Raw genomic sequence first — 25,944 nt, 5'->3', positions numbered from 1 at the left:
ACCCCTCTCCGCGCTTTCTAAAGGACTTACCGTAACTGTGCAGCCGTCTTTTACCTTCCTGTTCATCGCGGGTGTGAGTTTCAGACAGCGCTCCCCCGCTTTCCCCGGTCCCCGCCTTTGCGATGTGTTTGTGTGTGTGTGTGTGTGAGTGTGTGTGAGTGTGTGTGTGTGTGTGTGTGTGTGTGTGTGTGCGTGTGTGTGTGTGTGTGTGTGAGTGTGTGTGTGTGTGTGTGTGCGTGCGTGCGTGCGTGTATTTGTGTGTGTGCGGTCGGTCGATCAGGCTCACGGTTTCATCGCTGACGGTCGATCCATCTCGAGGTTTTTCAGGCGAGTGCCCTCGAGCTTGAAGGTCGAAGACAGTCGCCGAAAAGTCGCGTTAGTGGGACAGGCCCTTAACTCTCTCTTGAAAGCATCCAGAGAATTGGCCTCCACTGCCTTCTGAGGCAGAGAATTGCACAGATTCACAACTCTCTGGGTGAAAATGTTTTCCTCATCTCTGTCCTAAATGGCCTAAATGGCCAACATAGAAACATCAGCCGCTAACGGGTGTCACATAATTAAAAACAAAATTAACATGTAGAACTGTGCACGAACAGATGTAGCAAATATAACACAGTATTTTGAATGCAATATTGCTCATTTAAAGAGAGATGCAAAATGTTGGAGTAACTCAGCAGGACAGGCAACATCTCTGGAGAGAAGAATGGGTGACGTTTCGGGTCGAGACCTTTCTTCAGATTGGGGGTCAGGGAAGACGAGAGAATTGGAAGGGTAAGGTGTGAAAAGGACAGATCAAAGCAGCTGATGCTCAAGGAAATGTAGAATGGTTCATTGTTGGCTGAGGGGAAGGTGACAACATACAATCATTAATCAGGAAGACAGTGAAACTAGTCGGAGAACTAGGGTGGGGGAGGAACAGAGAGAGAGGGAAAGCAAGTTAGAAAAGTCAATGGTCATACCGCTGGGGTGTAAACTGCCCAAGTGAAATATGAGGTGCTGTTCCTCCAATTTGCTCTGAGCCTCACTCTGAGAATGGAGGAGGCCCAGGACAGAAAGATCAGTGTGGGAATGGGAGGCAGATTTCAAGTGTTTGGCAACAGGGAGATTACGCAGGCTGAGCGGAGGTGTTCAGCGAAACGATCGCCGAGCCTGGGCTTGCTCTTGCCGACATACAGCAGCCCGCACCTGGAAACAGCGGATACAGTAGATGAGGCTAGAGGAGGTGCTAATACAAAGTCCAGGGAGTGAACCCTCAAAGCAGAAGACTGGATTTGTAAAACAAAGCCCTGCTCGTCGGGTGAGTGGTATTAACTCTTAAGGGAAAGAGTCGATCCTCATATCAGATGTCCAGTGTTGGCACCAAGTTCTTCCAGATCAGGCAACACGCATTTGGGATCCTTCTCTCTGCCTCAGCTGCAACTTCAGTCCGTCATCTCTTATTGCACTGACGTGGTCTGATATTACTTCCTGTACCACTCGCTCGGTGAACTCGGAGAAGGCAGATTATGTGTCGAGTTCAAGTGGATTTGTACTGCGTGTTCAGGCGTTCCAGGTACTCGGCTGGGACCCTTAGCCACGGAAGGCCACGATGCTTGTTGGAGAAATGATCAACAGTCGTTTTTGCAGCCGATTCATTTCTTCCTGGCAGTGATCGAGCATCTTATCAATGCGTTTATTGATACAAATGGTGTGTGTGTGTGTGGGGAAGGCATTTGATGCAAGGCAGCCTTGTGAACTGGATCACCGTGTGAACTCCACGTCATTTCCTGACATTGCTCCCATCCGCTCCCCTTTTCACACAGTCTCAACTTTGCTGGGATCGTAAGCATCTGGAAAAGAGGAAGGACATAGACATAAGAAAACCGCACAGACATCTGTTTCACACTTTAAACCCCTGTCTCACGGTGCGAGTCCACCCACGAGTGATCCCGAGTTTCAAACAAATCAAACTCGTGGTAATCACGTAGAATTAACATAGCGGGAACGTCAGAACTCGGAACGCTAACGGCAGGTACTCGGGAAACTTGTTAACTCGTGAAAATCTTTCAACATGATGAAAGATTTCCACGAGTCAAATTTACACTTGAGATAAACATTTTAAACTTTTAAACTATTTGTAAGAACGTAGTAGCCTGTGAGTTTACCGTAGTGACTCGTGAGTCTACCGTGGGCACTCTTTAACTCAGCGGGACAGGCAGCATCTCTGGAGAGAAGGAATGGGTGACGGGATGAAGTTTCCAAAATTCTGCTGCGTCTTTGTGTTACTCCAGCACTGTGTGTTCACTTTTTGTCAACCAGCATCTGCCCTTTCTTCTGTATGACATTATTTGTATCCGTGGCAGTTGATTGTCGCTCCCTTCAGTTTCCCAGGTGGTCGGGACGGGACTGGAGTTGGGAGGGAAAGGTGGGGAAGGGGAATGGGGGGGGAGGAGGAGGGAGGGGCGGAGGGCAGTGGGGGGAGGGGGGGGGTGGGGTTGGGGTGACTTACTACGGGAGACAAGTGTACGAGAGGTGTACTGACTGTGTGGGCAGACACTTTGGTAGTGATTGCCACTGGGGTTCACTGTCGAGGACTTCATAATGCAGAGAGCATTATAAACAGTGGAGCGATTAACCCTGGAAAGGGGGGAGACTTCTCTCTGAGTTGGACCCAGGAAACTGAAGAAGGCTCACGTAGACTTAATATTTTCTTGAGGTTATTAACGACAGATAAATGGATGGGAAGGGTTTAGTAGGCTATGGGCCACATGCAGGCAAATAGGACTACCCCAAGACGCCAACTTGGACAGTGTGGGATTGACATGTTTTGTATTTTTCCTTTCTAAAGATGCAGTGTATTTTGGTGGCTATTGCACACTGCAGACCAGAAGTGCCTTCAATACCCAGATATACCAGATCCACATAAAATCTTTTTTAGCGACAACTGTTTATAATGCTCTCTGCATTATGAAGTCCTCGACAGTGAACCCCATGGGCAATCACTACCAAAGTATCTGCCCACACAGTCAGTATACCTATCCTACACTTGTCCCCCATACTAAGTCACCCCAACCCACCCCCATCTCCCCCCACTCCCCTCCTCCCCTCCCCCCCTCCCCCCCACCTTTCCCTCCCAACTCCAGTCCCGTCCCGACCCCCTGGGAAACTGAAGGGAGCGACAATCAACTGCCACGGATACAAATAATGTCATACACAAGAAAGGGCAGATGCTGGCTGACAAAAAGTGAACACACAGTGCTGGAGTAACACAAAGACGCAGCAGAAATTTGGAAACGTCATCCCATCACCCATTCCTTCTCTCCAGAGATGCTGCCCGCCCGGTGAGTTAAAGAATGCCCACAGTAGACTCACGAGTCACTACGGTAAACTCACGGGCTACTACGTTACTAGTTCCGACGTTCCCGCTATGTTAATTCTACGTGACTACCACGAGTTTGATTTGTTTTAAACTCGGGATCACTCGTGGGTGGACTCGCACCGTGAGACAGGGGTTTAATCCTTGCAACTGCAGGCATGCAAACTCTTCGGCAAGTGCAGCCTCACATGAGTAGCTGCTCTGGAACTGTGTTAAACCATTTGTTGAAAGCAGAGCAGACTGAAGAGGCTGTCCCACTGTACGAGGTAATACAAGAGTTCTCCCGAGTTTCCCCTGATTCGAACTAGGAGAATTACGGTAATAGCCGATCGTAGGTACTCGGGACTCTCGTGGACATTTTTCAACATGTTGAAAACAATTTCACGAGCTTACCACGTTTCCCGAGTACCTGTCGTTAGCGTTATGAGCCGCCAAGAGACGTCCCGAGCTCCGACGTACCTGCTACGTACATTCTACTTACTTACCACGAGTTTGATTTTTTTTTAAACTCGGGAGAGCTCTTGGGTAAACTCGTATAGTGGGACAGTCCCTTTATGCTTGAATATGAAATGCCACAAAGTTGCACTCTGGCTCAAGGAGTGGTGCCACATGCTCTGGTCCATGGATGATGAGGTGATTTAAACTTTCTCTTACTGCCTCGCAGAGACATTCTTGTACAGCACATTGGAGGGCCATTCGGCCAACGTGTCCATGCAGCCCAGACCATCACACAAACCAATCTCCCTTCCACTGGCTACCTCACGCTACCTCAGGCCAGCAGCATAATCAAGGATGAGTCGCACCTTGGCCACTCCCTCTTTTCCCACTCTCCCATCAGGCAAAAGAAGTGTGAAAACGCACACCTCCAGATTCAGAGACAGTTTCTTCCCAGCTGTTATCAGGCAACTGAACCATCCTACCACAACCAGAGAGCAGTCCTGAACTACTATCTACCTCATTAGAGATCCTTGGACCATCCTTGATCAGACTTTACTGGCTTTACCTTGCACTAAACATTATTCCCTTATCATGTATCTATACACTGTAAATGGATCGATTGTAATCATGTATTGTCTTTCCGCTGACTGGTTAGCATGTAACAAAAGCTTTTCACTGTACCTCAGTACACGTGACAATAAACTAAACTGTAACTGGCCATTCCACACCAATCCCATTTGCCAGCAATAAAGCAATATCCTTTTCTGCATTCCTACTTAAGTGTCTGTCCAAATGTCTCTTAAACATAGCATATATATGATTAGTGATTCTTGAGACTGTACGATTCTTGATTAGTACAGTTTAATGTACTGTCAGAAGTTAAGGGGAGAAGGCAGGAGAATACAGTTAGGAGGGAGAGATAGATCAGCCATGATTGAATGGCGGGATAGACTTGATGGACCATATGGCCTAATTCTACACCTATACCTTATGATCTCATGATATATCCCGTTTCACCATCCTGAACTGCACATTTTTAAGATATCAACGACATTCTGTATATCAATCAGAAAAACATCCCCCCACCACTACCATCTGCCTTTAATCACAAGCTAATATTATGTTCAATAGGCCGCTCATCTTGGATCCCATGTGTCTTAACTTTTTTGTACCCATCTATCAGATGGCACCTTATCAAGCGACTTATTAAAGTCCAGATTACCTCCACTTCTTTTTCAATCTCCTTAGTCAACTCCTGAATCCACTGACTTGGCCTCCACAGCCTTCTGTGGCAAAGAATTCCACAGATTCACCGCCCTCTTACTAAAGGAATTCCTCCTCATCTCCATCCTAAAGGAAAGTCCTTTAATTCTGAGGCTATGACGTCTGGTCCTAGACTCTTCCACTAGTGGAAACATCCTCTCCACATCCACTCTATCCAAGCCTTTCACTATTCTGTACGTTTCAATGAGGTCCTCCTCCCCCCCACATCTTTCTAAACTGCAGCGAGTACAGGCCCAGTGCCGACAAACGCTCATCATAGGTTAACCCACTCATTCCTAGGATCGTTCTTCACCTCTATAGACCGGCTACCCTTTCAGTTTATAAGAAGCATCTTAACTCAAAGCATTGACTGTGCATTTCCCTCCACCGATGTTGCCTGACCCGCTGAGTCGCCCCAGCTACTCTTCTTTTATAATGCAACAGGTTCCAGCATCTGTAGTCTGTTGTGCCCCCAATATCAAGACAGGGCCTGGTGCTCCATCCTAGTCATTATTATTAAAGTGGATAACCTCCACTGAGAAGTCAATGTAGTTGTTCTGCCCAGGGATACGTTATCGGCCTTTGGAAAGCCGAGAATAAATAAAAACACAACCAAAATACATCTTTTATGAGGTATATGGATCTGCGATCTTGGCTAATGTCTTGCGTGGGAGGGAACTGCAGATGCTGGTTTAAAACAAAGATAGACACAAAAAGCAGGAGTAACACAGCGGGACAGGCAGCATCTCTGGAGAGAAGGAATGGGTGATGTCAGACTGAAGAAGGATCTCGACCCGAAACGTCACCCATTCCTTCTCTCCAGAGATGCTGCCTGTCCCGCTGAGTTACTCCAGCAATTTGTGTCTGTCTTGACAAATGTCTATTTTGAATGGACCTAGCAAGATCATTTGGATAGCTTAAAATTGATCTTTTTAAGGGAGAGATTGACAGGTTCTTGATTAGTACAGGCATCAGGGATTATGGGGAGAAGGCAGGAGAATGGGGTTGAGAGGGAAAGATAAATCAGCCATGATTGAATGGTGGAGCAGTCTTGATGGGCTGAATGGCCTAATTCTGCTCCTATAACATAAACTTATGATAGATCTGCATGATTATAAATACACATATTAAGACTAAAATGCCCCCTGCTATAGCACGCTTTTATGTGGATTGTTTTAGTAATGCTTTTTAATTTTCACTCAAGAAATAAATAATGAATCAATTTCGATTTCTACCTATGACTGGCAAGCTGCTATGATTAAAGAGAGTGTCAGAGATCACTGCCAGGAAACTCAAGGGCAGTGAAGAAATGTGTAGGAAGGAACTGTAGATGTTGGTTTCTACCAGAGATGGACACAAAAAGCTGGAGTAACAGCGGGACAGGCAGCATCTCTGGAGAGAAGGAATGGGTGACGTTTCGGGTTGAGACCCTTCTTCAGACCACATTCCCCTGCCTTCTCTCCATAACCCCTGACACACTTACTAATCAAGAACCTGTCAACCTCGGTGCCGCGGAGGTGTCTGGAGTTGACCGTCGGCGGGGGCGATAGTGGGGAGGTCGGTGCGGTGGTCGATGATGGCGCCGACCAACGGACGAGAACGGGCACGTGGAAGTGAGGACACCGCTGCCGGGGGAAGAAAGAAAAGAGGACCCGGCGTGGGGGGGGGCTGCCATGAGGGAGGTGGAAGAACAAAGGGGGAACTGGCACGGTGAGGTGGGGGGAGTAACTTGTAACTCTGTAAACACCCTTTGTGTGGCGACTGTTTGCATACCTTGGTAATACAAGTAAATAATTTCACTGTGACTTGTCACACGTGACAATAAATGATTCAATTCAACTTTACGGAGTGGGTTGCCAATTTCCCAAGGTCATCTGGGAATGTGTCCTTCTCTCCAGAGATGCTGTCTGTCCCGCTGAGTTAATCCATCATTGAGTGCCTAGCTTTGGTTTAAACCAGCATCTGCAGTTCCTTCATACACAATTGCTGACCTTTCTTACAAAGGTCACATCCTGAGAAAGAATGAATCGAAAATTCAACTTAATGGAGTGGATTGCCAATTTCCCCAAGGTCATCTGGGAATGTAACCTTCGCTGAGTATAAAATGTGATTCGATAGCTCAGAAGGTATCCTTCAAACCAATGGTTCATAATCACCTTTATCGATCAACTATAAACTGTTTCTTCAATGCTTCCTGCAACGTATCTGCTGTTCTCTCGGTCTCCTAACTGAGTGCCTGACACAACTTGTTTGCACAATCGGTTTGTGGCAAAATTAGATCTCAGTTCTACCACTGCAAGTTCAAGATTCAAGATTTAAGATTCAAGAGATTTTATTGTCATGTGTCCCTGATAGGACAATGAAATTCTTGCTTCGCATCAGCACACAGAACATAGTAGGCATGAATACAGAACAGATCAGTGAGTCCATATACCATTATATAAATATATACACACATCAATAAATAAGCAGATAAAGTGCAAATAAACAGATAATGGGCTATTAATATTCAGAGTTTTGTCCGAGCCAAGTTTAATAGCCTGATGGCAGTGGGGAAGTAGCTATTCCTGAACCTGATCGTTGCAACCTTCCGGCTCCACAACCTTGCACGAGTTCCCGTGTTGACTTCCATTAATTATGCCTGGTTTCAATTAGTGTCAAAGGTAACCCTCTCTTATCACAAAAATCGATGAGAACTTTCCCCTGCAACCGCAGAAGATGCAACATCTGTCCCCCTACCTCCCCCTCGACTCCGCCCAGGGACCCCGACAGTCCTTTCAGGTTAGGCAGAGGTTCACTTGCACCTTCTCCAACCTCATCTACTGTACCCGTCGTTCAAGATGTGGACTCTGATACATCGGCGAGACCAAACACAGACTGGGCGATCGTTTCGTGGAGCACCTTCGCTCAGCCCGCCTGACCCTGCCTGATCTCCCAGTTGCTGGAAACTTTGTCTCCCCTTCCCATTCCCACACTGACCTTTCTGTCCCGGGTCTCCTCCATTGTCAGAGTGAGGTCAAACACAAATTGGAGGAACAGCTCCTCCTATTTCACTTGGGCAGCTTACACCCCAGCGGTATGAATATTGATTTATCTAACTTCAAGTAACCCCTGCATGCCCTCTCTCTCCATCCCACCCCCACCCAAGATGTACCAGCTTCTTCGAACACACCTTCTTGGAACAGATGCCGGACGAGATCCGCCTGCTTCTCGCCGGTGAGTATTTTGCAGACCCCCCTGCTGCTAGCGGAGTGAGCGGACGAGCTCTGGCAAGCCCAGCAGCAGGGCGGTGGCTCAATCGATCGAATATCAGCGGTGCCTTGGAGGGCCCAGAAACCAGGTAAGGGGGAGTGGTGTTACTACCACCAGCACTGGGTTCCCGCAGCCCGTCAGTGCCGTCCGCCCTGCTCGTATTAGGGGCCAAGAGATTAATTTACAAACTTAAAGCACACGGCATTGGGGGTTCAGTATTGATGTGGATAGAGAACTGGCTGGCAAACAGGAAGCAAAGAGTAGGAGTAAACGGGTCCTTTTCACAATGGCAGGCAGTGACTAGTGGGGTACCGCAAGGCTCAGTGCTGGGACCCCAGCTATTTACAATATATATTAATGATCTGGATGAGGGAATTGAAGGCAATATCTCCAAGTTTGCGGATGACACTAAGCTGGGGGGCAGTGTTAGCTGTGAGGAGGATGCTAGGAGACTGCAAGGTGACTTGGATAGGCTGGGTGAGTGGGCAAATGTTTGGCAGATGCAGTATAATGTGGATAAATGTGAGGTTATCCATTTTGGTGGCAAAAACATGAAAGCAGACTATTATCTAAATGGTGGCCGACTAGGAAAAGGGGAGATGCAGCGAGACCTGGGTGTCATGGTACACCAGTCATTGAAAGTGGGCAGTGAAGAAAGCGAATGGTATGTTAGCTTTCATAGCAAAAGGATTTGAGTATAATAATAATAATGGATGGGATTTATATAGCGCCTTTCTAATACTCAAGGCGCTTAGGAGCAGGGAGGTTCTACTGCAGTTGTACAGGGTCTTGGTGAGACCACACCTGGAGTATTGCGTACAGTTTTGGTCTCCAAATCTGAGGAAGGACATTATTGCCATAGAGGGAGTGCAGAGAAGGTTCACCAGACTGATTCCTGGGATGTCAGGACTGTCTTATGAAGAAAGACTGGATAGACTTGGTTTATACTCTCTAGAATTTAGGAGATTGAGAGGGGATCTTATAGAAACTTACAAAATTCTTAAGGGGTTGGACAGGCTAGATGCAGGAAGATTGCTCCCGATGTTGGGGAAGTCCAGGACAAGGGGTCACAGCTTAAGGATAAGGGGGAAATCCTTTAAAACCGAGATGAGAAGAACTTTTTTCACACAGAGAGTGGTGAATCTCTGGAACTCCCTGCCACAGAGGGTAGTCGAGGCCAGTTCATTGGCTATATTTAAGAGGGAGTTAGATGTGGCCCTTGTGGCTAAGGGGATCAGAGGGTATGGAGAGAAGGCAGGTACGGGATACTGAGTTGGATGATCAGCCATGATCATATTGAATGGCGGTGCAGGCTCGAAGGGCCGAATGGCCTACTCCTGCACCTAATTTCTATGTTTCTATGTTTCTATGTATCCGGGAAATGCCGGGGCCGGCCGCCAGTAGTCGCTGTGGCGGTCGGCCTGAAACATCGTCTCTACGCATGGGACCGACACTCAGGACGACGGTTCCAGGTTGATATGGGCGCGGAGGTTAGCGTTTTACCACCGTCGGGGATCGACACTCGTTCTGGCAAGCGATGGGCCTTCTCTGACTGCAGTCAATGGCAGCTCCATATGGACGTATGGGGTTCACACAATCCCACTCATCTTTGGCCCCTTTTCATTTTACCTGGACCTTTACAGCGGCCGATGTTTCCCAGCCGTTGCTGGGCACGGATTTCGTCCGGGCCCTCTTGGTGGATGTGCGGGGGCAACGCCTCCTTCAAGCTGCTACAATGGAGCCGCCCTCCTCGGTGTTGGTTCATTTGTGGGGGAAGGTGGGCACGCTTGCTCCTGTTCCGACGTCTCGCCACGGTGTGGTGCCTTCCCACGTTCCATCTGCTCCCCAGGACTGTTCTTTAATGTTCCTGCGCCGTGATGCACATCGCACACCGCTGCAGCGGCCGTATGAGGGGCCCTTCCGGGTGCTGCAGTGGGGACTAGCAACTTTTGTTTTGGACATGGGGGGTCGGCGTGAGACTGTGTCGGTGATTCGGTTGTAGCCTGCCCATGTCGACCTGAGTCAACCTGTGTTGAGGGCCCAGCCTCGCCGTCCAGGGGCGTCAACGGTCCTACCCGCTCCCGCCTTCGCTATCCTTGGGGGAGTCCCCTGTGGGGGGGGGGGTGGGATGTGCACGAGGTCCAGCCCCCTCGTTCGTCTACCCTTTTAGTTTCGTGCCTCCGGTTCTGGGGAGGGTCCCTGTGGCGCCACCCAGTGGTTAGGCCACTTACTATGTGAACTCTCGGCAGTCAGGGGTAGGGTCACGTGACTGGGCAATGGCGGGAAGGAGTTGTCACGAGGTTTAGGGGTTTCCCCTGATATAAGTATTGAGGCTCGGGTCAACCTTCCCCCATTCGCATGTGTGTTGTTCTCTTTGCTTCAACCATTAAGATCTCTTTGATTCACCATGTGTGGCTTGCTTATTCGCCCGCCATACACTCCAACATGTGGAAAAAAAGGCCCAGATATTGAGTTGAACAGTTTTTTAGATTAATTTCTTGGCTATACAGCAAAATACTGCAGGAGCCCTTTATCATTTGAGGTTTCTGCCTATTTATGTTTTGCATTCTCCAAAGAAATGTTATAATACTCTCGATTTCAAGTCTGCATTCCCTGCCCAGTCTTAAGGTCATAAGGGATAGGAGTAGAATGACGCCATCCGGCCCATCAAGTCTACTTCACCATTCAATCACAGCTGATCCTCAGACCACTGCCAATCCGCATCTTCCTTTCTTCTTCCCCCCCCCCCCACTCCCACATCAGTCCGAAGAAGGGTCTCGACCCGAAACGTCACCTTTTCCTTCGCTCCATAGATGCTGCCTCACCCGCTGAGTTTCTCCAGCATTTTTATCTACCTTCGATTTTTCCAGCATCTGCAGTTCCATCTTAAACAAACGGCTGATCTATCTCTCCCTACTAACCCCATTCTCCTGCCTTCTCCCCAGAACCTCTGACACACGTGCTAATCAAGTATCTCTGCCTAAAAAATATCACTGACTTGGCCCCCACAGCCTTCTGAGTAATTTAGAATCATTGCTTTGTGTGCATGTGCCATTGTCTCACATCCAGCAGAATTTTGAGATGTCCACCTATTCGGAAGGTCTGAAGAAGGATCTCGAACCGAAACGTCACCCATTCCTTCTCTCCAGCGATGCTGCCTGAGTTGCTCCAGCATTTTGTGTCTACCTATTTGAAAGCATGTTTAATTTAATTGTGTGTTTTATTTTTGGTGGGTACGCTTTAAAAGTCTTCATTCATTCGTCATCGTTGAAAACGTTAGCGACGCAGAGGCGCTGGTTTCCAACGGGAACGGTGACGGACGCACCACACATCTCCGTCCTCCAGTTCCTGCGGACTTCCGCCGCTGGAAGTCTAGGATGTTGGTGTGTGTGCTTTATCATCATTCCTTTTTTGCCTCCCCCACAATGCTACGTACGACAATGATCGCAACTTCTACTGAAGTGTGGATGGCCGTTGGCTCGCTAGAAGTTCATCCGCCCTTTGGCAGGTCTTGTTTTTGGGGGTCCACAGCCCCCAACCAGGTGGGGGAGACGGTTTATTCACCGACTATCCGACCATGGAGCAGGTAGCACGGGATTACATGGTACCCGTGGCAGGGGGAACTCCCCACGACCAGACCTGGTGGAGATCCAATCTTGTTATTGTTTCTAACTATGAGTGGGAGGTTGTTTTGCTTAATACACATCAGATAGAAGCATAAAAAAAAGGTGCATTCGACCCTTCGAGCCAGCACTGCCAGTCAATATGATCATGGCTGATCATCTAAAATCAGTACCCCGTTCCTGCTTTTTCCCCATATCCCTTGATTCCGTTAGCCCTATGAGCTATATCTAACTCTCTCTTGCAAACATCCAGTGAATTGGCCTCCACTGCCTTCTGTGGCAGAGAATTTCACAGATTTACAACTCTCTGGGTTAAAAAGTTTTTCCTCATCTCAGTCGTAAATGGCCTACCCCTTATTCTTAAACTGTGACCCCTGGTTCTGGACTCTCCCAAAATCAGGAAAATTTCTCATGCATCCAGCCTGTCCAATCCTTTAAGAATTGTATATGTTTCTATAAGATTGCCTCCCATCCTTCTAAATTCCAGTGAATACAAGCCCAGTCGACCCATTCTTTCATCATATGTCGGTCCCGCCATCCCGGGAATTAACCTGGTGAACTTACACTGTGCTCCCTCAATAGCAAGAATGTCCTTCCTCAAATTAGGAGACCATTGTTCAGCTTACTTGTGTTTGTTTTGGGTGGGTATGCTTATAAAGTCTCAGTGGAGCTGCAATCTTGTTATTGTTTCTAACTATGAGTGGGAGGTTGTTTTACTTAATACACATCAGATGCTGCTGAAAACATCCCACTCTTATACCGAGCATGAGTCAATGCCTCTGGGACAGGGCAAGGGTCACAGAGCTGTGCGTGGAACTGAGTTCAAAGTGACACGAAGACAAACTGCATCATTGGTAGGATCGGAGCGTTTGCCTTTGTGCTCAGGGCCAGTGGTAATCTCATTTATACCTTCTCCAAGGGACTGGCTTCACTTCATGACCAACTGCCCTCTGCTGGATACATATGCAATGACACCGTGTTCTGAAGTTTAATTCGTTTTCCGACAGAAAATGCTGGAGTAACTCAGCGAAACAGGCAGCATCACTGGAGAGAAGGAATGGGGGGGGGGGGGACGTTTGGCTGGTTCTGCGGTCGAGGAAGAAACGGAGGGCTTTGAGACCTTCCTGGTGGGGGATGGAGGCGTAGAGTGACTGAGCCTCAATAGTAAAGGTGAGGGAGTGGGGGCCTGGAAAACGGAAGTCATGGAGGAGACGAAGGGCGTGTGAGGTGTCTTGGACATAGGTAGGGAGGGAGGGATTGGAGCAGGGGGGGATAGGAAGGAGTCGAGGTATGTGGAAATGAATTCAGTAGGACAGAAGCAGGCAGAAAGAATGGGTCTGCCAGGGTCTGCCGAAATAAGCCATTCAGAACGGAGGCGAGGAAACACTTTTTCTCACAGAGAGTGGTGAGTCTGTGGAATTCTCTGCTTCAGAGGGTGGTGGAGGCCGATTCTCTGGATGCTTTCAAGAGAGAGCTAGATAGGGCTCTTAAAAATAGCGTAGGTTTGGGAAGAAGGCAGGAACGGGGTACTGATTGTGGATGATCAGCCATGATCACATTGAATGGCGGTGCTGGCTCGAAGGGCCGAATGGCCTACTCCTGCACCTATTGTCTATTGTCTATTGTCTATTGGCAGTTGCGTTTATGGATTTTGGGGAGAAAATAAAATCGGGGGATTGGACCAGCTGGGGAACGATAAGGTTGGTGGCTGTGGAGGGCAGGATGGAGTTGAGGCATTAATTCAGTGGGACAGGAGCAGGCAGAAACAACTGTGAGGCATGTCTGAAGTATAGAACAGCCCACAAGATGCAGTCAGTAAACTGCTGTTCCGAATAGTGTACATTCAAACATCGGGCAAACCACTCTGAAGTTCAGCGGGCTAACCGGGTGCCGACCTGACATGCTGACTCAGGGACAATAATTATCAATGATCTCCAGAAATCTGATGGGTTATGATTGAAACTACGTAGGTATCTAAAAGGTTAGACACAAAATGCTGGAGTAACTCAGCGGGACAGGCAGCATCTCTGGAGAGAAGGAATGGGGGATGTATCGGCTTGAATTGCTTGGGACCCTTCTTTAGTCAGAAGAGGACCCTTCTGACTGAATAAGGGTCTCGATCCGAAACGTCACCCATTCCTTCTCTCCGGAGATGCTGCCTGTCCCGCTGAATTTCTCCAGCATTTTGTGTCCATCTTCGGTGTAAACCAGCATCTGCAGTTCCTTCCTACACATTTAAAAAGTTAACTGAAATGAACATCTTAGTGTCGGAGGGAACGACAGATGCTGTTTAGAGCAAAGATAGACACAAAACGCTGAGGTAACTCAGCGGGACAGGCAGCATCTCTGGAGAGAAGGCATCTCTCAGGCTCAATCTGAAGAAGGATCTCGACCCGAAACCGCCTATGCCTTCTCTCCAGAGATGCTGCCTGTCCCGCTGAGTTACCCCAGCGTTTTGTGTCTTATCTTTGCTCTAAACCAGCATCTGCAGTTCCTTCCTAAGTTACTCCAGCTTTTTGTGGACATCTTAGCAGATCATTTAGCACAGACAATTAAGAATCTCACAGAGTTTGTGAAATGTAAAACATTTGCAGGAGGTCCCAAGTCCAGCGTGGTGCAATGAAGTGTACTTCGTTTCATGAATATCACAATATTGCAAATTAAAACAATCTGTTTTGATGAGATTGTTTACAGCGCACAACTTGTAAAATAAAATGTGTGCCAATGTAAATAGTCTCAAGAGAATTCTCCAGGTTGGGTTGTTTAGCAGAGCGACAGCCTACAGTGCGCTTTCTGTCCTGGACCTCCTCCATTGTCAGAGTGAGACCAAATGCAAATTCAAGGAACAGCCCCTCATATTTCGTTTAGGCAGCTTACAACCCAGTGGTATGATTTCTCTAACTTCAAGTAATCCCTCTCTCTCTCCATCTCTCCCCCACCCAAGTCACACCAGCTTCTCGTTCTCACCTAACACACAGCTAACAATGGCCTGTTTCCTTTATCATCGTTCATTTTTTCCGTATCTGTCATTCATTTGTTCTATATCTCTCTACATCCCCGTCCATATCTCTCATCTCCTTTTCCCCTGACTCTCAGTCTGAAGAAGGGTCTCGACCCGAAATGTCACCCATTCCTTCCCTCCAGAGATGCTGCCTGACCCGCTGAGTTACTCCAGCATGTTTGTGTCTATCTCCTCTACTCCCTCTCCAAATCCACCACATCTTTCCTGTAATGGGTCGAACAGAACTGCACGCAATTCTCCAAATGCGGCCTAACTAAAGTCTTAGAGAGTTGCATCATGACTTCCTGACATATTCAATGCCCATAGCAATGAAGGCAAGCATGTTATACGCCTTCCATACCACTCTATCTACATGTGCTGTCACTTCTAGCGAGCTATGGACTTGGACTAAAAGATCCCTATGCACATTAATGTTATTCAGGGTCTTGCCCGTTAACCTTATACAGCTGCTCCTCGAGCTACGATGGGGTTACCTTCCGATAAACCCATCGTAAACCGAAAATATCGTAAGTCGAAAATGCATTGCGATACATTGCGATCACGTGACCGGAAGTGACGTGCGTTAATAATAAAAACAATAAGAAACAGAAACTAGATCAAACGTGAGACCTGAGAGATCTCGCAGCCGTTGCCGAGCGTTTGCCGATCGTAAAGTCGAAATATCGCAAGTGGAAGCATCGTGAATCGGGGAACACCTGTACTCTCTCCAAACAGTCACCCTCCCATAGTGAATACCTCACACTTGCTAAACTCTATTTGCCATTTCTCTGCCCATTCCTGTTGCTGACCTATATCCCCTTGCATCCTGGCCAGCCGTTGCCAAATGTTGCCGCACTCCAGCGCCATTTTTTTGTCTGCGCGGAAAATGGTGCTGAGATGAAAGACAGACCATGATCTCTAGATACGATGGAGATGATTGAAGTGTCAAATAGCTTAATCCTGCTCTTGATTGGAAGCACAAGGAAACCCAAGAAAAACGGGAAATGTACGCACCACCTCGTGGCACGGTTGCGCAGTGGTAGAGCTGCTGCCTTACAGCGGGTTCGATCCTGACTACTGGTGTTGTCTGCACGGAGTTTGTACGTTCTCCCCATGACCCGCGTGGGTTTCTCTGGATGTTCCAATTTCTGCCAAAGACGTACAGGTTTGTAGGTTAATTGGCTTGGTATAAATGTAAATAGTCCCCAGTGTGTGTAGGGTAGTGTTAATGTGCAGGGATCGCTGGTCGGTTCGGGCACGGTGGGCCGAAGGGCCTGTTTCTGCGCTGTATCTCGAAACTAAACTAAAAAAGTCCCACTTTCAATTGCATAACCCTGAAAAAAAGTCTTCAGCCTTAGAACTGTGAGGCATCTCTTGAGACGGGCTGCTATTCTGAATGGTGTAGTGGTTACCAACCACCCATCCGTCACACAGCTCCATAAGGAATAGGAATAGAAGTGTAACATTCCTGCTGATGCTCGGAAGTCCTCAACGCTCAAAATGGAGAAGGTTACAAGATAAGATCGGAGCAGAATTAAGCCATTCAGCCCATCAAGTCTATTCAATCAAGGCTGATCTATCTCTCCCTCACAACCCCATTCTGCTGTCTTCTCCCCATAACCTCTGACACTCACACTAATCAAGAATCTATTTATCTCTGCCTTAAAAATATCCACTGACTTGGCCTCCACAGCCTTCTGTGGCAAAGAATTCCACAGATTCACCACCCTCTGACTAAATAAATTCCTCCTCATCGCCTTCCTAAATGAACGTCCTTTAATTCTGAGGTGATTACCTCTAGTCCTAGACTCTCCCACTAGTGCAAACATCCTCTCCTCATCCACACTATCCATGCCTGTGAGCCTATGAGACTGTGTCGACAAGTTCCACTTCGGCATCAACAGCCACTGTAGGGTGTGTGGAACCTGTGTGGAAATGAGTGGACATTGCTCATTTTCAATTGACCAGTTGAGACTGAGCTAGTCTTTACTGAATGATGAGAAAGAAACATGATAACCATCGGGCAAATCTCAGTAAGGTCAGTGCGAAATCCTCCTTCTCAGAATGGAACAGGTTGATAGGAGCATCACAGGAGAATGACACGAGGTTAGAGGACAATCTAAAAGCTATCTCTTTCATTAGTGACGGGGAGCCATTGGAGATGGTTCTTAGGGACAGCATTTACTTATATTAAACAAAACGGACATCAAAAGTTCATAAGACAAAGGAACAGAATTAGGCCATTGGGCCTATCGAGTCTGCTCCACCATTCGATCATGGCTGATCAATTTTTCCCTTTCAAATCCATTCTTCTGCCTTTTCCCCGTAACCTTTGACATTCTTACCATTTAAAGACCTATCTTTGCTTTAAAAATGTCCAGTGATGGCCTCCTTTGCTGTCTATGGTAATTAATTTGTCTCCTTCTGGCAAATAAATTCCTCCTCATCTCCTTTCTAAAGGTACGTCCTTTTATTCTGACCCTGTGCCCTCTGGTCCTAGACTCTCCCACTACTGGAAACATCTTCTCCACATCCATTCTATCTAGGCCTTTCTTTAGTCGGTAGGTTACAATGAGATACCCTCTCGTCCATTTAAACTTTAAACTAAACTTAGTGCCCTTGAGTACAGGCCCAGAGCCATCAAACACTCCTCGTATGTTAACCCATAGGTTCTTGTCACCCTCCTTTGGAACCTCTCTAAGGGCAACAACATCCTTCCTCGGACAAGGAGCCCAAAACGGCTCACAATATTTCAAATGTCTTCTGACCACCGCCATGTAAAGCCTCAGCATTACATTCCTGCTTTTATTCGAGTCCTCTTGAAATGAATACTTAAGGGCCTGGTCCCACTTGGCCGTCATTTGCGCGTAATTTACGCGACATCATTTACGCGTCACGACGCACGTGATGCGCGCATGGTGCGCGATGACATAGGCAGTGACGCACGGCGTCGCAGGATTTTGTGATGTACAAAATCTTTGTGCGCCATCTGCATGACACGCAAATGACGGCCCAAGTCGGACAGGCACCTCAAATGTCTTTGTCTCTTCACTGTTTTTCAGGCCCCCACTCCCTCATCTTCACCATGGACATTTAGTCAGTCTACACCTCTATCCACCACCATGAAGGCCTTAAAGCCTTCCGTTTCTTCCTCGAATGCAGAAACTTTGAAATATTTCTTACTTCATTTTAGTTTTTACTTTTAGTTTTAGAGATGCAGCGTGGAAACGGGTCCTTCAGCCCACCGAGTCCACCCTGACCAGCGATCCCAGCACATTAACACAATCCTACACCCACTAGGGAAATTTTACAATTTATACCAAACCAATTAACCTACAAACCTGTACATCTTTGGAGTGTGAGAGGAAACGATAGACTTCGGAGAAAACCCACGCAGGTCACGGGGAGAATGTACAAACTCTGTACAGACAGCACCCGTAGCTGGGATCGAACCCGGGTCTCTGGCGCTGTAAGTGCTGTAAGGCAGCAACTCTACCGCTGCACCACTGTGCTGCCCTAATTCATGATCCTGTCTAAATGTATTTTGAGAATTTGTGATTGTACCCTGCTCCAGGGGCTCCTCTGTATTGCAGCTCATTCCAAATACCTATCACCTGTGTGAAAAAGTTGCCCCTCACCTGCCCTCTCACCTTAAATCGAAGCCCTCTAGTTTTAGACTTCCCTATCCTGGGAAACAGATGCTATCCACCTTCTCTATGCCGCTCATGATAAGGTCACCCCTCAACTTCCTATGTTCCTGGGAATAAATCTATGTTCACTGGGAAAATTCCAGACTCTAATGAATCTTGTAAGATATTTACTAATGCCTTTACAATCTCTAGAGCGACACCTTTCAGATACCTGGGGTGCAGTCCATCGGGCCCAGGTGACTCATCCACCATCAGACATTTCAAGGGCTTGTCCCACTTTGTGATTTTATCAGCGACTGCGAGCGTCAGTGACTGACACCCGTAAAACCGTCAAGTTGTATGACAGCCTCCTCTTGAACACCAAAAAAACTAATGAGCTGATCGTGGACTTTAGGAGGGCACATCATCCGAGGACGTACACACCATTGAGGATAAATGGGGATACTGTGGATAGGGTGAGCTGTTGTAAATATCTGGGAGTCCACATCTCTGAGGATATGACATGGACATCACACGCCGCAGCACTCGTGAGTAAGGCAAGGCAGCGCCTTTACCACCTCAGGCAATTGAGGAAATTCAGAGTGTCTCCGAGGATCCTCCAGTGCTTCTACTCAGCGGCTGTGGAAAGCATCTTGTCCGAAAATATTACCATCTGGTTCGGGAATTGCTCTGCCCAGGACAAGAAGGCTCTGCAGAGAGTAGTGCGTTCGGCCGAACGCACTATGGGAACTTCACTCGCCCCCCTGCAGGAACTATACATCAGGTGGTGCAACTCCAGAGCCAATAAAATCATGGGAGACCCCTTCCACCCCTGCAACGGACTGTTCCAGCTGCTACGGTCAGGCAAACACCTCCGTTGCCATGCTGTGAGAATGGAGAGGCTGAGAAGGAGTTTCTTCCCAGAGGCCATTCGGACTGTAAACGCCTATCTCACCAGGGACTAACTTTACTGAACCTTTTTCCTTCCACCCACAATATTTAATATGTAAAAGAATATGTGATTCTGTTTGTAGTTTGTTTGGTTGTTTGTTTGTTTGTCTTTTTACACAAAGTCCGCGAGCATTGCCACTTTTAATTTCACTGCACATCTCGTATGTGTATATGACGAATAAACTTGACTTGACTTGATACACGCTGACGTATGCTGCCCTGCGGGTGATGCCCGGCTAGGGTTAGGGTCAGGGTTAGTGTTAGGGTCAGGGTTAGGGTTAGGGCTAGGGTTACGGTTAGGGTTAGGGTTAGGGCTAGGGCTAGGGCTAGGGTTAGGGCAGGGTTACGGTTAGGGTTAGGGCTAGGGTTAGGGCTAGGGTTAGGGTTAGGGCTAGGGTTAGGGTTGGGGTTAGGGACCACAGATGGGCTGTAAAATATTCTTCCTTCAATTAATGGATTTTAAACATTAATATATTAAAATTAATACAATGAAATCAATTGTGCAAATGAAAAGACGTCTGAGTCGATCAGTTTTATTCACAGATGTATTGGTCCGCTTCCAGATCCAATCACTGTATGTAGCTTTTCACAGGGATGTGCTGAGTTACTCCAGCATTTTGTGCCCATCTTCAGCTTCTATACCTGCCTGATCAACAATCCCTGAACCAACAAGCATAAAACAAGTTGACATTTCAGCAACTAAACTGTAAGCTGTTGACAACTCCTCTGATTAGCGCTGAGGGTGCTTCCTATTTCTGAATATTAAGGGATTGCTCTAGCTGGTGTTTGAGGTTCAAAATGTTCGACTTGTTCTGCAAATTTCTGGCTGATGTTTGTTGTGCATTTCACAAGGTATCTTCTGGTGCTTTGTATCAATGTTGGCATTTGCAACCCCACGCAAACTTAAGACCCATCGTCTGAAAAAAGGTCTCAACCCAAAACTTCACCCATTCCTTCTCTCCAAAGATGCTGCCTGTCCCGCTGAGTTACTCCAGCTTTTTATGTGCATCTTAAGGGGATAACACCTGATCTAACTTCTAAGGATTCTTATACATCGGCGAGACCAAACGTAGACTGGGCGATCGTTTCGCTGAACACCTTCACGCAGTCCGCCTGGACCTACCTGATCTCCCGGTTGCCAAAAACATTAAATCCCCTCCCCTTTCCCACACTGACCTTTCTGTCCTGGGCCTCCTCCATTGTCAGAGTGAGGCCAAACGCAAATTGGAGGAACAGCACCTCATATTTTGCTTGGGCAGCTTACACCCCAGTGGTATGAATATTGACTTCTTTAACTTCAAGTAATCCCTGCATTCCCTCTCTCTCCATCTCTCCCCCACCCGAGTCGCCCCAGCTTCTCATTCTCACCTATCAAACAGATAGTAATGGACTGTTTTTTTAATCATCGTTACTTTTTTGCATTTCATTCATTCGTTCTATATCTCTCTACATCACCATTTACACCTCTCGTTCCCCTTTCCCTCAACTCCAGTCCTAAGAGGGGTCTCGACCCGAAATGTCACCCATTCTTTCTCTCCAGAGATGCTGCCTGTCCCGCTGTGTTACTCCAGCTTTTTGTGTCTATCTTCGGTTTAAACCAGCATCTGCAGTTCCTTCCTACACTTAACATCGAAGGCAACTGTTTACATCCTGAGCTACGATGCCAAAAGCAGAATCATCCCCATGTCAGCTGTAATAAATTGGACATCATGCAATCAATTGGGTGCAGTGACTTCAGTCAACACATTATGCTGTAAAGTCTTCACACAACATACCTCCAGCCTCTTTGCTCCCAGTATTGACTGCGATTGAAGACACAAAAGATTCTGAATCCTCTCCTCGCGATAGGACTCTTTTCTTTGTTGCACACGTATCTTTCTTTCGCACTGAGGTACAAGGCTCTTCCTTATCCCCTTGCTCTGGGTTGCATTTAGCCTCATCAAGCTCATCAGCAGGATCTGTGCTTTTGATGCTGAGACGCCTGATGCGGGAAACCGAGTCCACCTCTTTCATTCGGGCCAAGCGATCCGGAGCTGCGTGCTTTTGAGGTGCTGCAAGCCTACCCTGTAAGGCTTCAATCCTTCCTGAAGTGTTTCGGCCTTTCCTATCCTGACCTGCGAGAGGGGTGTTTTTGCATTCTGTGCCAAAGTGGCAATTCCTGTCAGCCCAGTTATAAAACTCACTGAAAGGCTCATGAAAAACTTCATTGATGAGGGCCCTCTTCCCCGACTGCAATCCTTTGTCATTTTCAATGATGTGCTCTGGTAAATTATCCTGGAGCACACTATTTCTATTTGGTAAACATATTCCATAGACTGGGCTGTCTCTCCATTCCAACTGATTGTTATTTTCCACGCCATTTCCAACATCATCCCCCAGTACTTCTCCTGAAGTGCATTTAGAGTTTGTCATAGCAGGATCACAGGTGTGGCTCAGCTCCTCTACACAGGGAGAATTTCCCTCAAATTCTTCAACATCCCGACCCTGTTCCTTCTTCACTGGAGAAATCAAGGCCTCCACTGCGTCGTCGATGCCTAAAATCCTGGCAGCTCTTTCTTCGAATGACTCAGTTTTGGAGATTCCTCTCACCGGCCTCTGTTTTAAGAGGTCATTCGCCTCATCGATAATCGGCTTTGTGCTTTTCCAAGAAATTAAAGAGCTCAGGTCAGGTTCCAAGGAAATCTGATCACTGTCAAATTGAAAGAACATTTTTCTAATGATGCCATTGCTTCGAGTTTCTGGGGCAGGCAGAATTGTTTTACCTGCTGCATTATCTCTGACCAATATGTTTTTGTCCATTACCTCCCCTCCTTTCCTTTCACTGAGCTGATACGTGGGTACACCAAGTCCATTCATCTTTGTGCATTGGCTTTTGCTGTCGGTGTCCTCGGCATTTGTTTCATTGTTCAATTTCGTGAATTGTGCACTTTTCGTTGAGAATATATTTAAAATTGTGCATCTCCTGGCATTTGCTGTCCCTTTGCTGGCAGGTTTACGGAGCGGGTAGCTCAAGTGGCCTCTGAGCTTATTGTGGACGGCAGATACAGAGTGCGCTTTATGGACCTCAGGGGTGATGTTGCTGTAATCTGGGCAGCATTCCTCCAGGATCTCTTCTGGTGCAGCCATGTTGGTCAATGGCTTTTCAGGCACGCACAGCTCGGAATTCCGAGGCAAAGGCATTTGAGTGCTCGGAAAGACCTCGTCCGAGCTGATCAACTGCGATGCAAAGAGTTCTTCACCCTCTTCACCGTCATCCCGCTGCATCTGAGTGTTGCGGTCTTCGTGATCCTGAATTTCCTTGTTGAAATTTTCCAGCTCGCTGATCGCATCCCAGGGACGCCGGTCTACGGGCTTCAGGAGAAACTGGCCGAAGCCTGTGGAACCGACGGCAGGGCTGGACGAGGTCTGTGGACAGCCTCGATCCTTTTCCACTTTTACATCTCTGCCTTTCTCACAGGGGCTCATTGGAGCTCCTTCTGGCTGGCTTTTGGGTGGTTTGCCCACCTGATATTGTGTAGGCGCGGCCCTGGTGAAGGCACTGTTACTGGATGGGTGTAAGCTTGTCTGCTCATTCATCGGGTGGTTACTCAGCTTCCATTTCTGGTCACTGGCCACAGTAGCTTCCGAGCCTCTTCTATTCCCTTGCATGAAAGCGCTCGCTTCAGACTCTGAGTGGTTCTGCTTGCATGTTCCGTCTTTCTTCAAGGCGCTGGCGAACAATTGAACAGCACGGGGGCCTTTACCGAAACTTGTTTGCGTTTCCTGATCTTTGTACTGGTCACCTGGCCAAGACCCAGAGGCCCTCAGCTCTCGGTGCCGCTTGAAGCTGGAGGCAACCTCGCATTTGTTGCTCACTTCACCCCAGTGCTCCGGCCTCTTCGGTCCATTATCTGCCGCCATGTACCCCGTCAATGCTTGCAACTCCAGGTCAGAAGAGGACATGCTCAGAAAGCTTTGATCGGTTAGGTTTCCCGTGCTGCCGCCGCCGCCACCGATGAGCGCCGAGGCATTGCCATTGCTCGCTCCTTCCTCCTCCGGCGTCTTGAGCGGGACACTGACCAGGCAAAAGATGGTCTCCGTCATCCTTCTTCTCGGCTGCTTCTTTCCGTGCCCTTCGAAACACCGGGAATCCGGCGCCCATTTCTTCACCTGGGTCACCGTCTCGGCAGCGCCTTGGCTTCCTTGCGGTCGTACGCCGTGCCCGGGCGGGGCATCGCACCAGTCGCCCGCGTGCGTGTGATAACCATGATCGGACTTTGCCTGGTTCTGGTTCTCTGGCTTGGGCGGCAAGGACCAACTGTTGCCGGGCGTTGGTGGATCGACTGCCGGGCTGGGGCCTACCGGACTGGAGTAATGTGACCCTGATGGAACAGAGAAGGCACTACAGTGCTGTGATGGTCCATGGAGCTTATTCCCATCAGTATCTCGGTCTGCAGCAGGCCATTGGTCTTGCTTGTAACCTGTCTCATCAAATTGCTTCTCAGGCTGCACGATCGTTATGTGCCTGATGCGAGGATCAGTAAATGGTATGTACTTGACAAAAGCCTTGTGGTCATCTGAGTATCCGTTGTGTGATGCACTGTGGCTTCCCCGACTGTGATGGGCACCATTGCCTATTTCATCGGTTGCATTTTCGGCTTGTAGCAACTGTCGCTTTGTGTCATTCTCATCGAAGACCTGCCTTTGATCAGCTTGATCGTTCTTCCCGGTTTGGGAACAGCACCAGTGCGGCTGGTCGACACCAGTCCTTGTTGATTGAGAGCATTGACCTGCGGCCTTGTGACAACTAGGCACTTTGACAAAGCATTTGCGACCAACATGTTGTCGAGGCTGTGCTTTATAGGATGAGGGAGGCACATAGACAGGAGGGTCCAAGTTGGGACAACTATTGTGGTCTTGGTCACGGGCAAAATCAATGCCTTGTCCTTCATTTTCCCCACGTACATGGAGACTAGGTATCATTTCTGAACTCCTCCTAATTTGCTGATACAGTTCATAGGAAGGAGGGTTTAAAGGCCTGCTGAATTTAGCTTTGGGCAGCTGAGCAAACTGAGCACTTTGCCTGACATTCTCTCGCCATTTTGAACTTGTTTTGGGATCGCTGTAAGAAGCGCTGCTCTGCAACACAAGGTGATCACTCAAACACTGATTTTCCAGTCTGTCCGTATCAATGCTGGATGTCGTCACATAGTGTAGCCCTGTCCGTGATTCCTTCCCATTGATATCTGGGATGACCCTGGGCAATGACCGGGACTTTCCTTTTCTCACATTTTCCATTCCTTCTTTGTGAAATACCTCATCGCTAACCACCCTGGGCAATATGTTTGGTCTCAACTTGGCCCCACCACTGTCAGACGATTGTCTTCCTAAAGAAGATATCCACTCCTCTGTTCCCAGGCTTTGACACTTACGGTCCATTGGAGTCCCCCACATATCTTCACGCACCACGCTCTCCGCCATGATCTTCCCTTCTGCTGTGCAACCCGCTTGCTGGTCGGATCTCATGGCTCCTGCCTTGTGCTGCTTGCTCTTCAGCTGATGTTCTTGTGAACCTCTTCCTCGCTGTTCAGCTTTTGGAATGTTTCGAGTTCTCGTTGCGTTACTTCCTTCGGAGTCTCCATGGTTTGTGTAATCCAGTAAACCACTGAAGTCTTGGCCTCGTCGTCTCCAGTAGTTGATGTCTTTACCCAAATGAAGCCCTGATGAACAGGGTAACGGAAGTCCACTGTTCAACCTGCAACATATACCAAGGGTGTAGTTTAGACATGAGCAACTGCATTTCCCGTTAAGAAACCCTTGTCTATTTGTACAGGGTCTTGGTGAGACCACACCTGGAGTATTGCGTACAGTTTTGGTCTCCTAATCTGAGGAAAGACATTCTTGCCATAGAGGGAATACAGAGAAGGTTCACCAGACTGATTCCTGGGATGGCAGGACTTTCATATGAAGAAAGACTGGATAGACTCGGCTTGTACTCGCTAGAATTTAGAAGATTGAGGGGGGATCTTATAGAAACTTACAAAATTCTAAAGGGGTTGGACAGTCTAGAAGCAGGAAGATTATTCCCGGTTGGGGAAGTCCAGAACTAGGGGTCACAGTTTAACGATAAGAGGGAAGTCTTTTAGGACCGAGATGAGAAAATCATTTTTTACACAGAGAGTGGTGAATCTGTGGAATTCTCTGCCACAGAAGGTAGTTGAGGCCAGTTCATTGGCTATATTTAAGAGGGAGTTAGATGTGGCGCTTGTGGCTAAAGGGATCAGGGGGTATGGAGAGAAGGCAGGGATGGGATACTGAGTTGGATGATCAGCCATGATCATATTGAATGGCGGTGCAGGCTCGAAGGGCCGAATGGCCTACTCCTGCACCTATTTTCTATGTTTCTATGTTTCTATTTCTCAGTGATAATTGATGAAATAATCCTGGGAACAA

General features: G+C 47.8%; 1 protein-coding gene across 1 annotated transcript in view; it reads right to left on the bottom strand.

Annotated features, from left to right (window-relative positions):
- Positions 1–981: 981 nt before the first annotated feature.
- jcad (junctional cadherin 5 associated) overlaps positions 982–25,944 on the bottom strand; it is a 30,076-nt gene continuing 5,113 nt past the window's right edge. Inside the window, exons 2-3 of the mRNA XM_033039310.1 lie at positions 21,288–25,246; positions 982–1,829 (exon numbers count right to left, since the gene is read on the bottom strand). Of these exons, the coding sequence (XP_032895201.1) occupies positions 1,795–1,829; positions 21,288–25,246 (3,994 nt within the window). The 3' untranslated portion in view covers positions 982–1,794. The remainder of the gene's footprint in view (positions 1,830–21,287; positions 25,247–25,944) is intronic.

The sequence above is a fragment of the Amblyraja radiata genome, chromosome 2, assembly GCF_010909765.2.
Source record: "Amblyraja radiata isolate CabotCenter1 chromosome 2, sAmbRad1.1.pri, whole genome shotgun sequence".
NCBI lineage: Eukaryota > Metazoa > Chordata > Chondrichthyes > Rajiformes > Rajidae > Amblyraja > Amblyraja radiata.
Note: the sequence above shows the minus strand (reverse complement) of the source record. Positions and strands in the feature narration are given on the sequence as shown.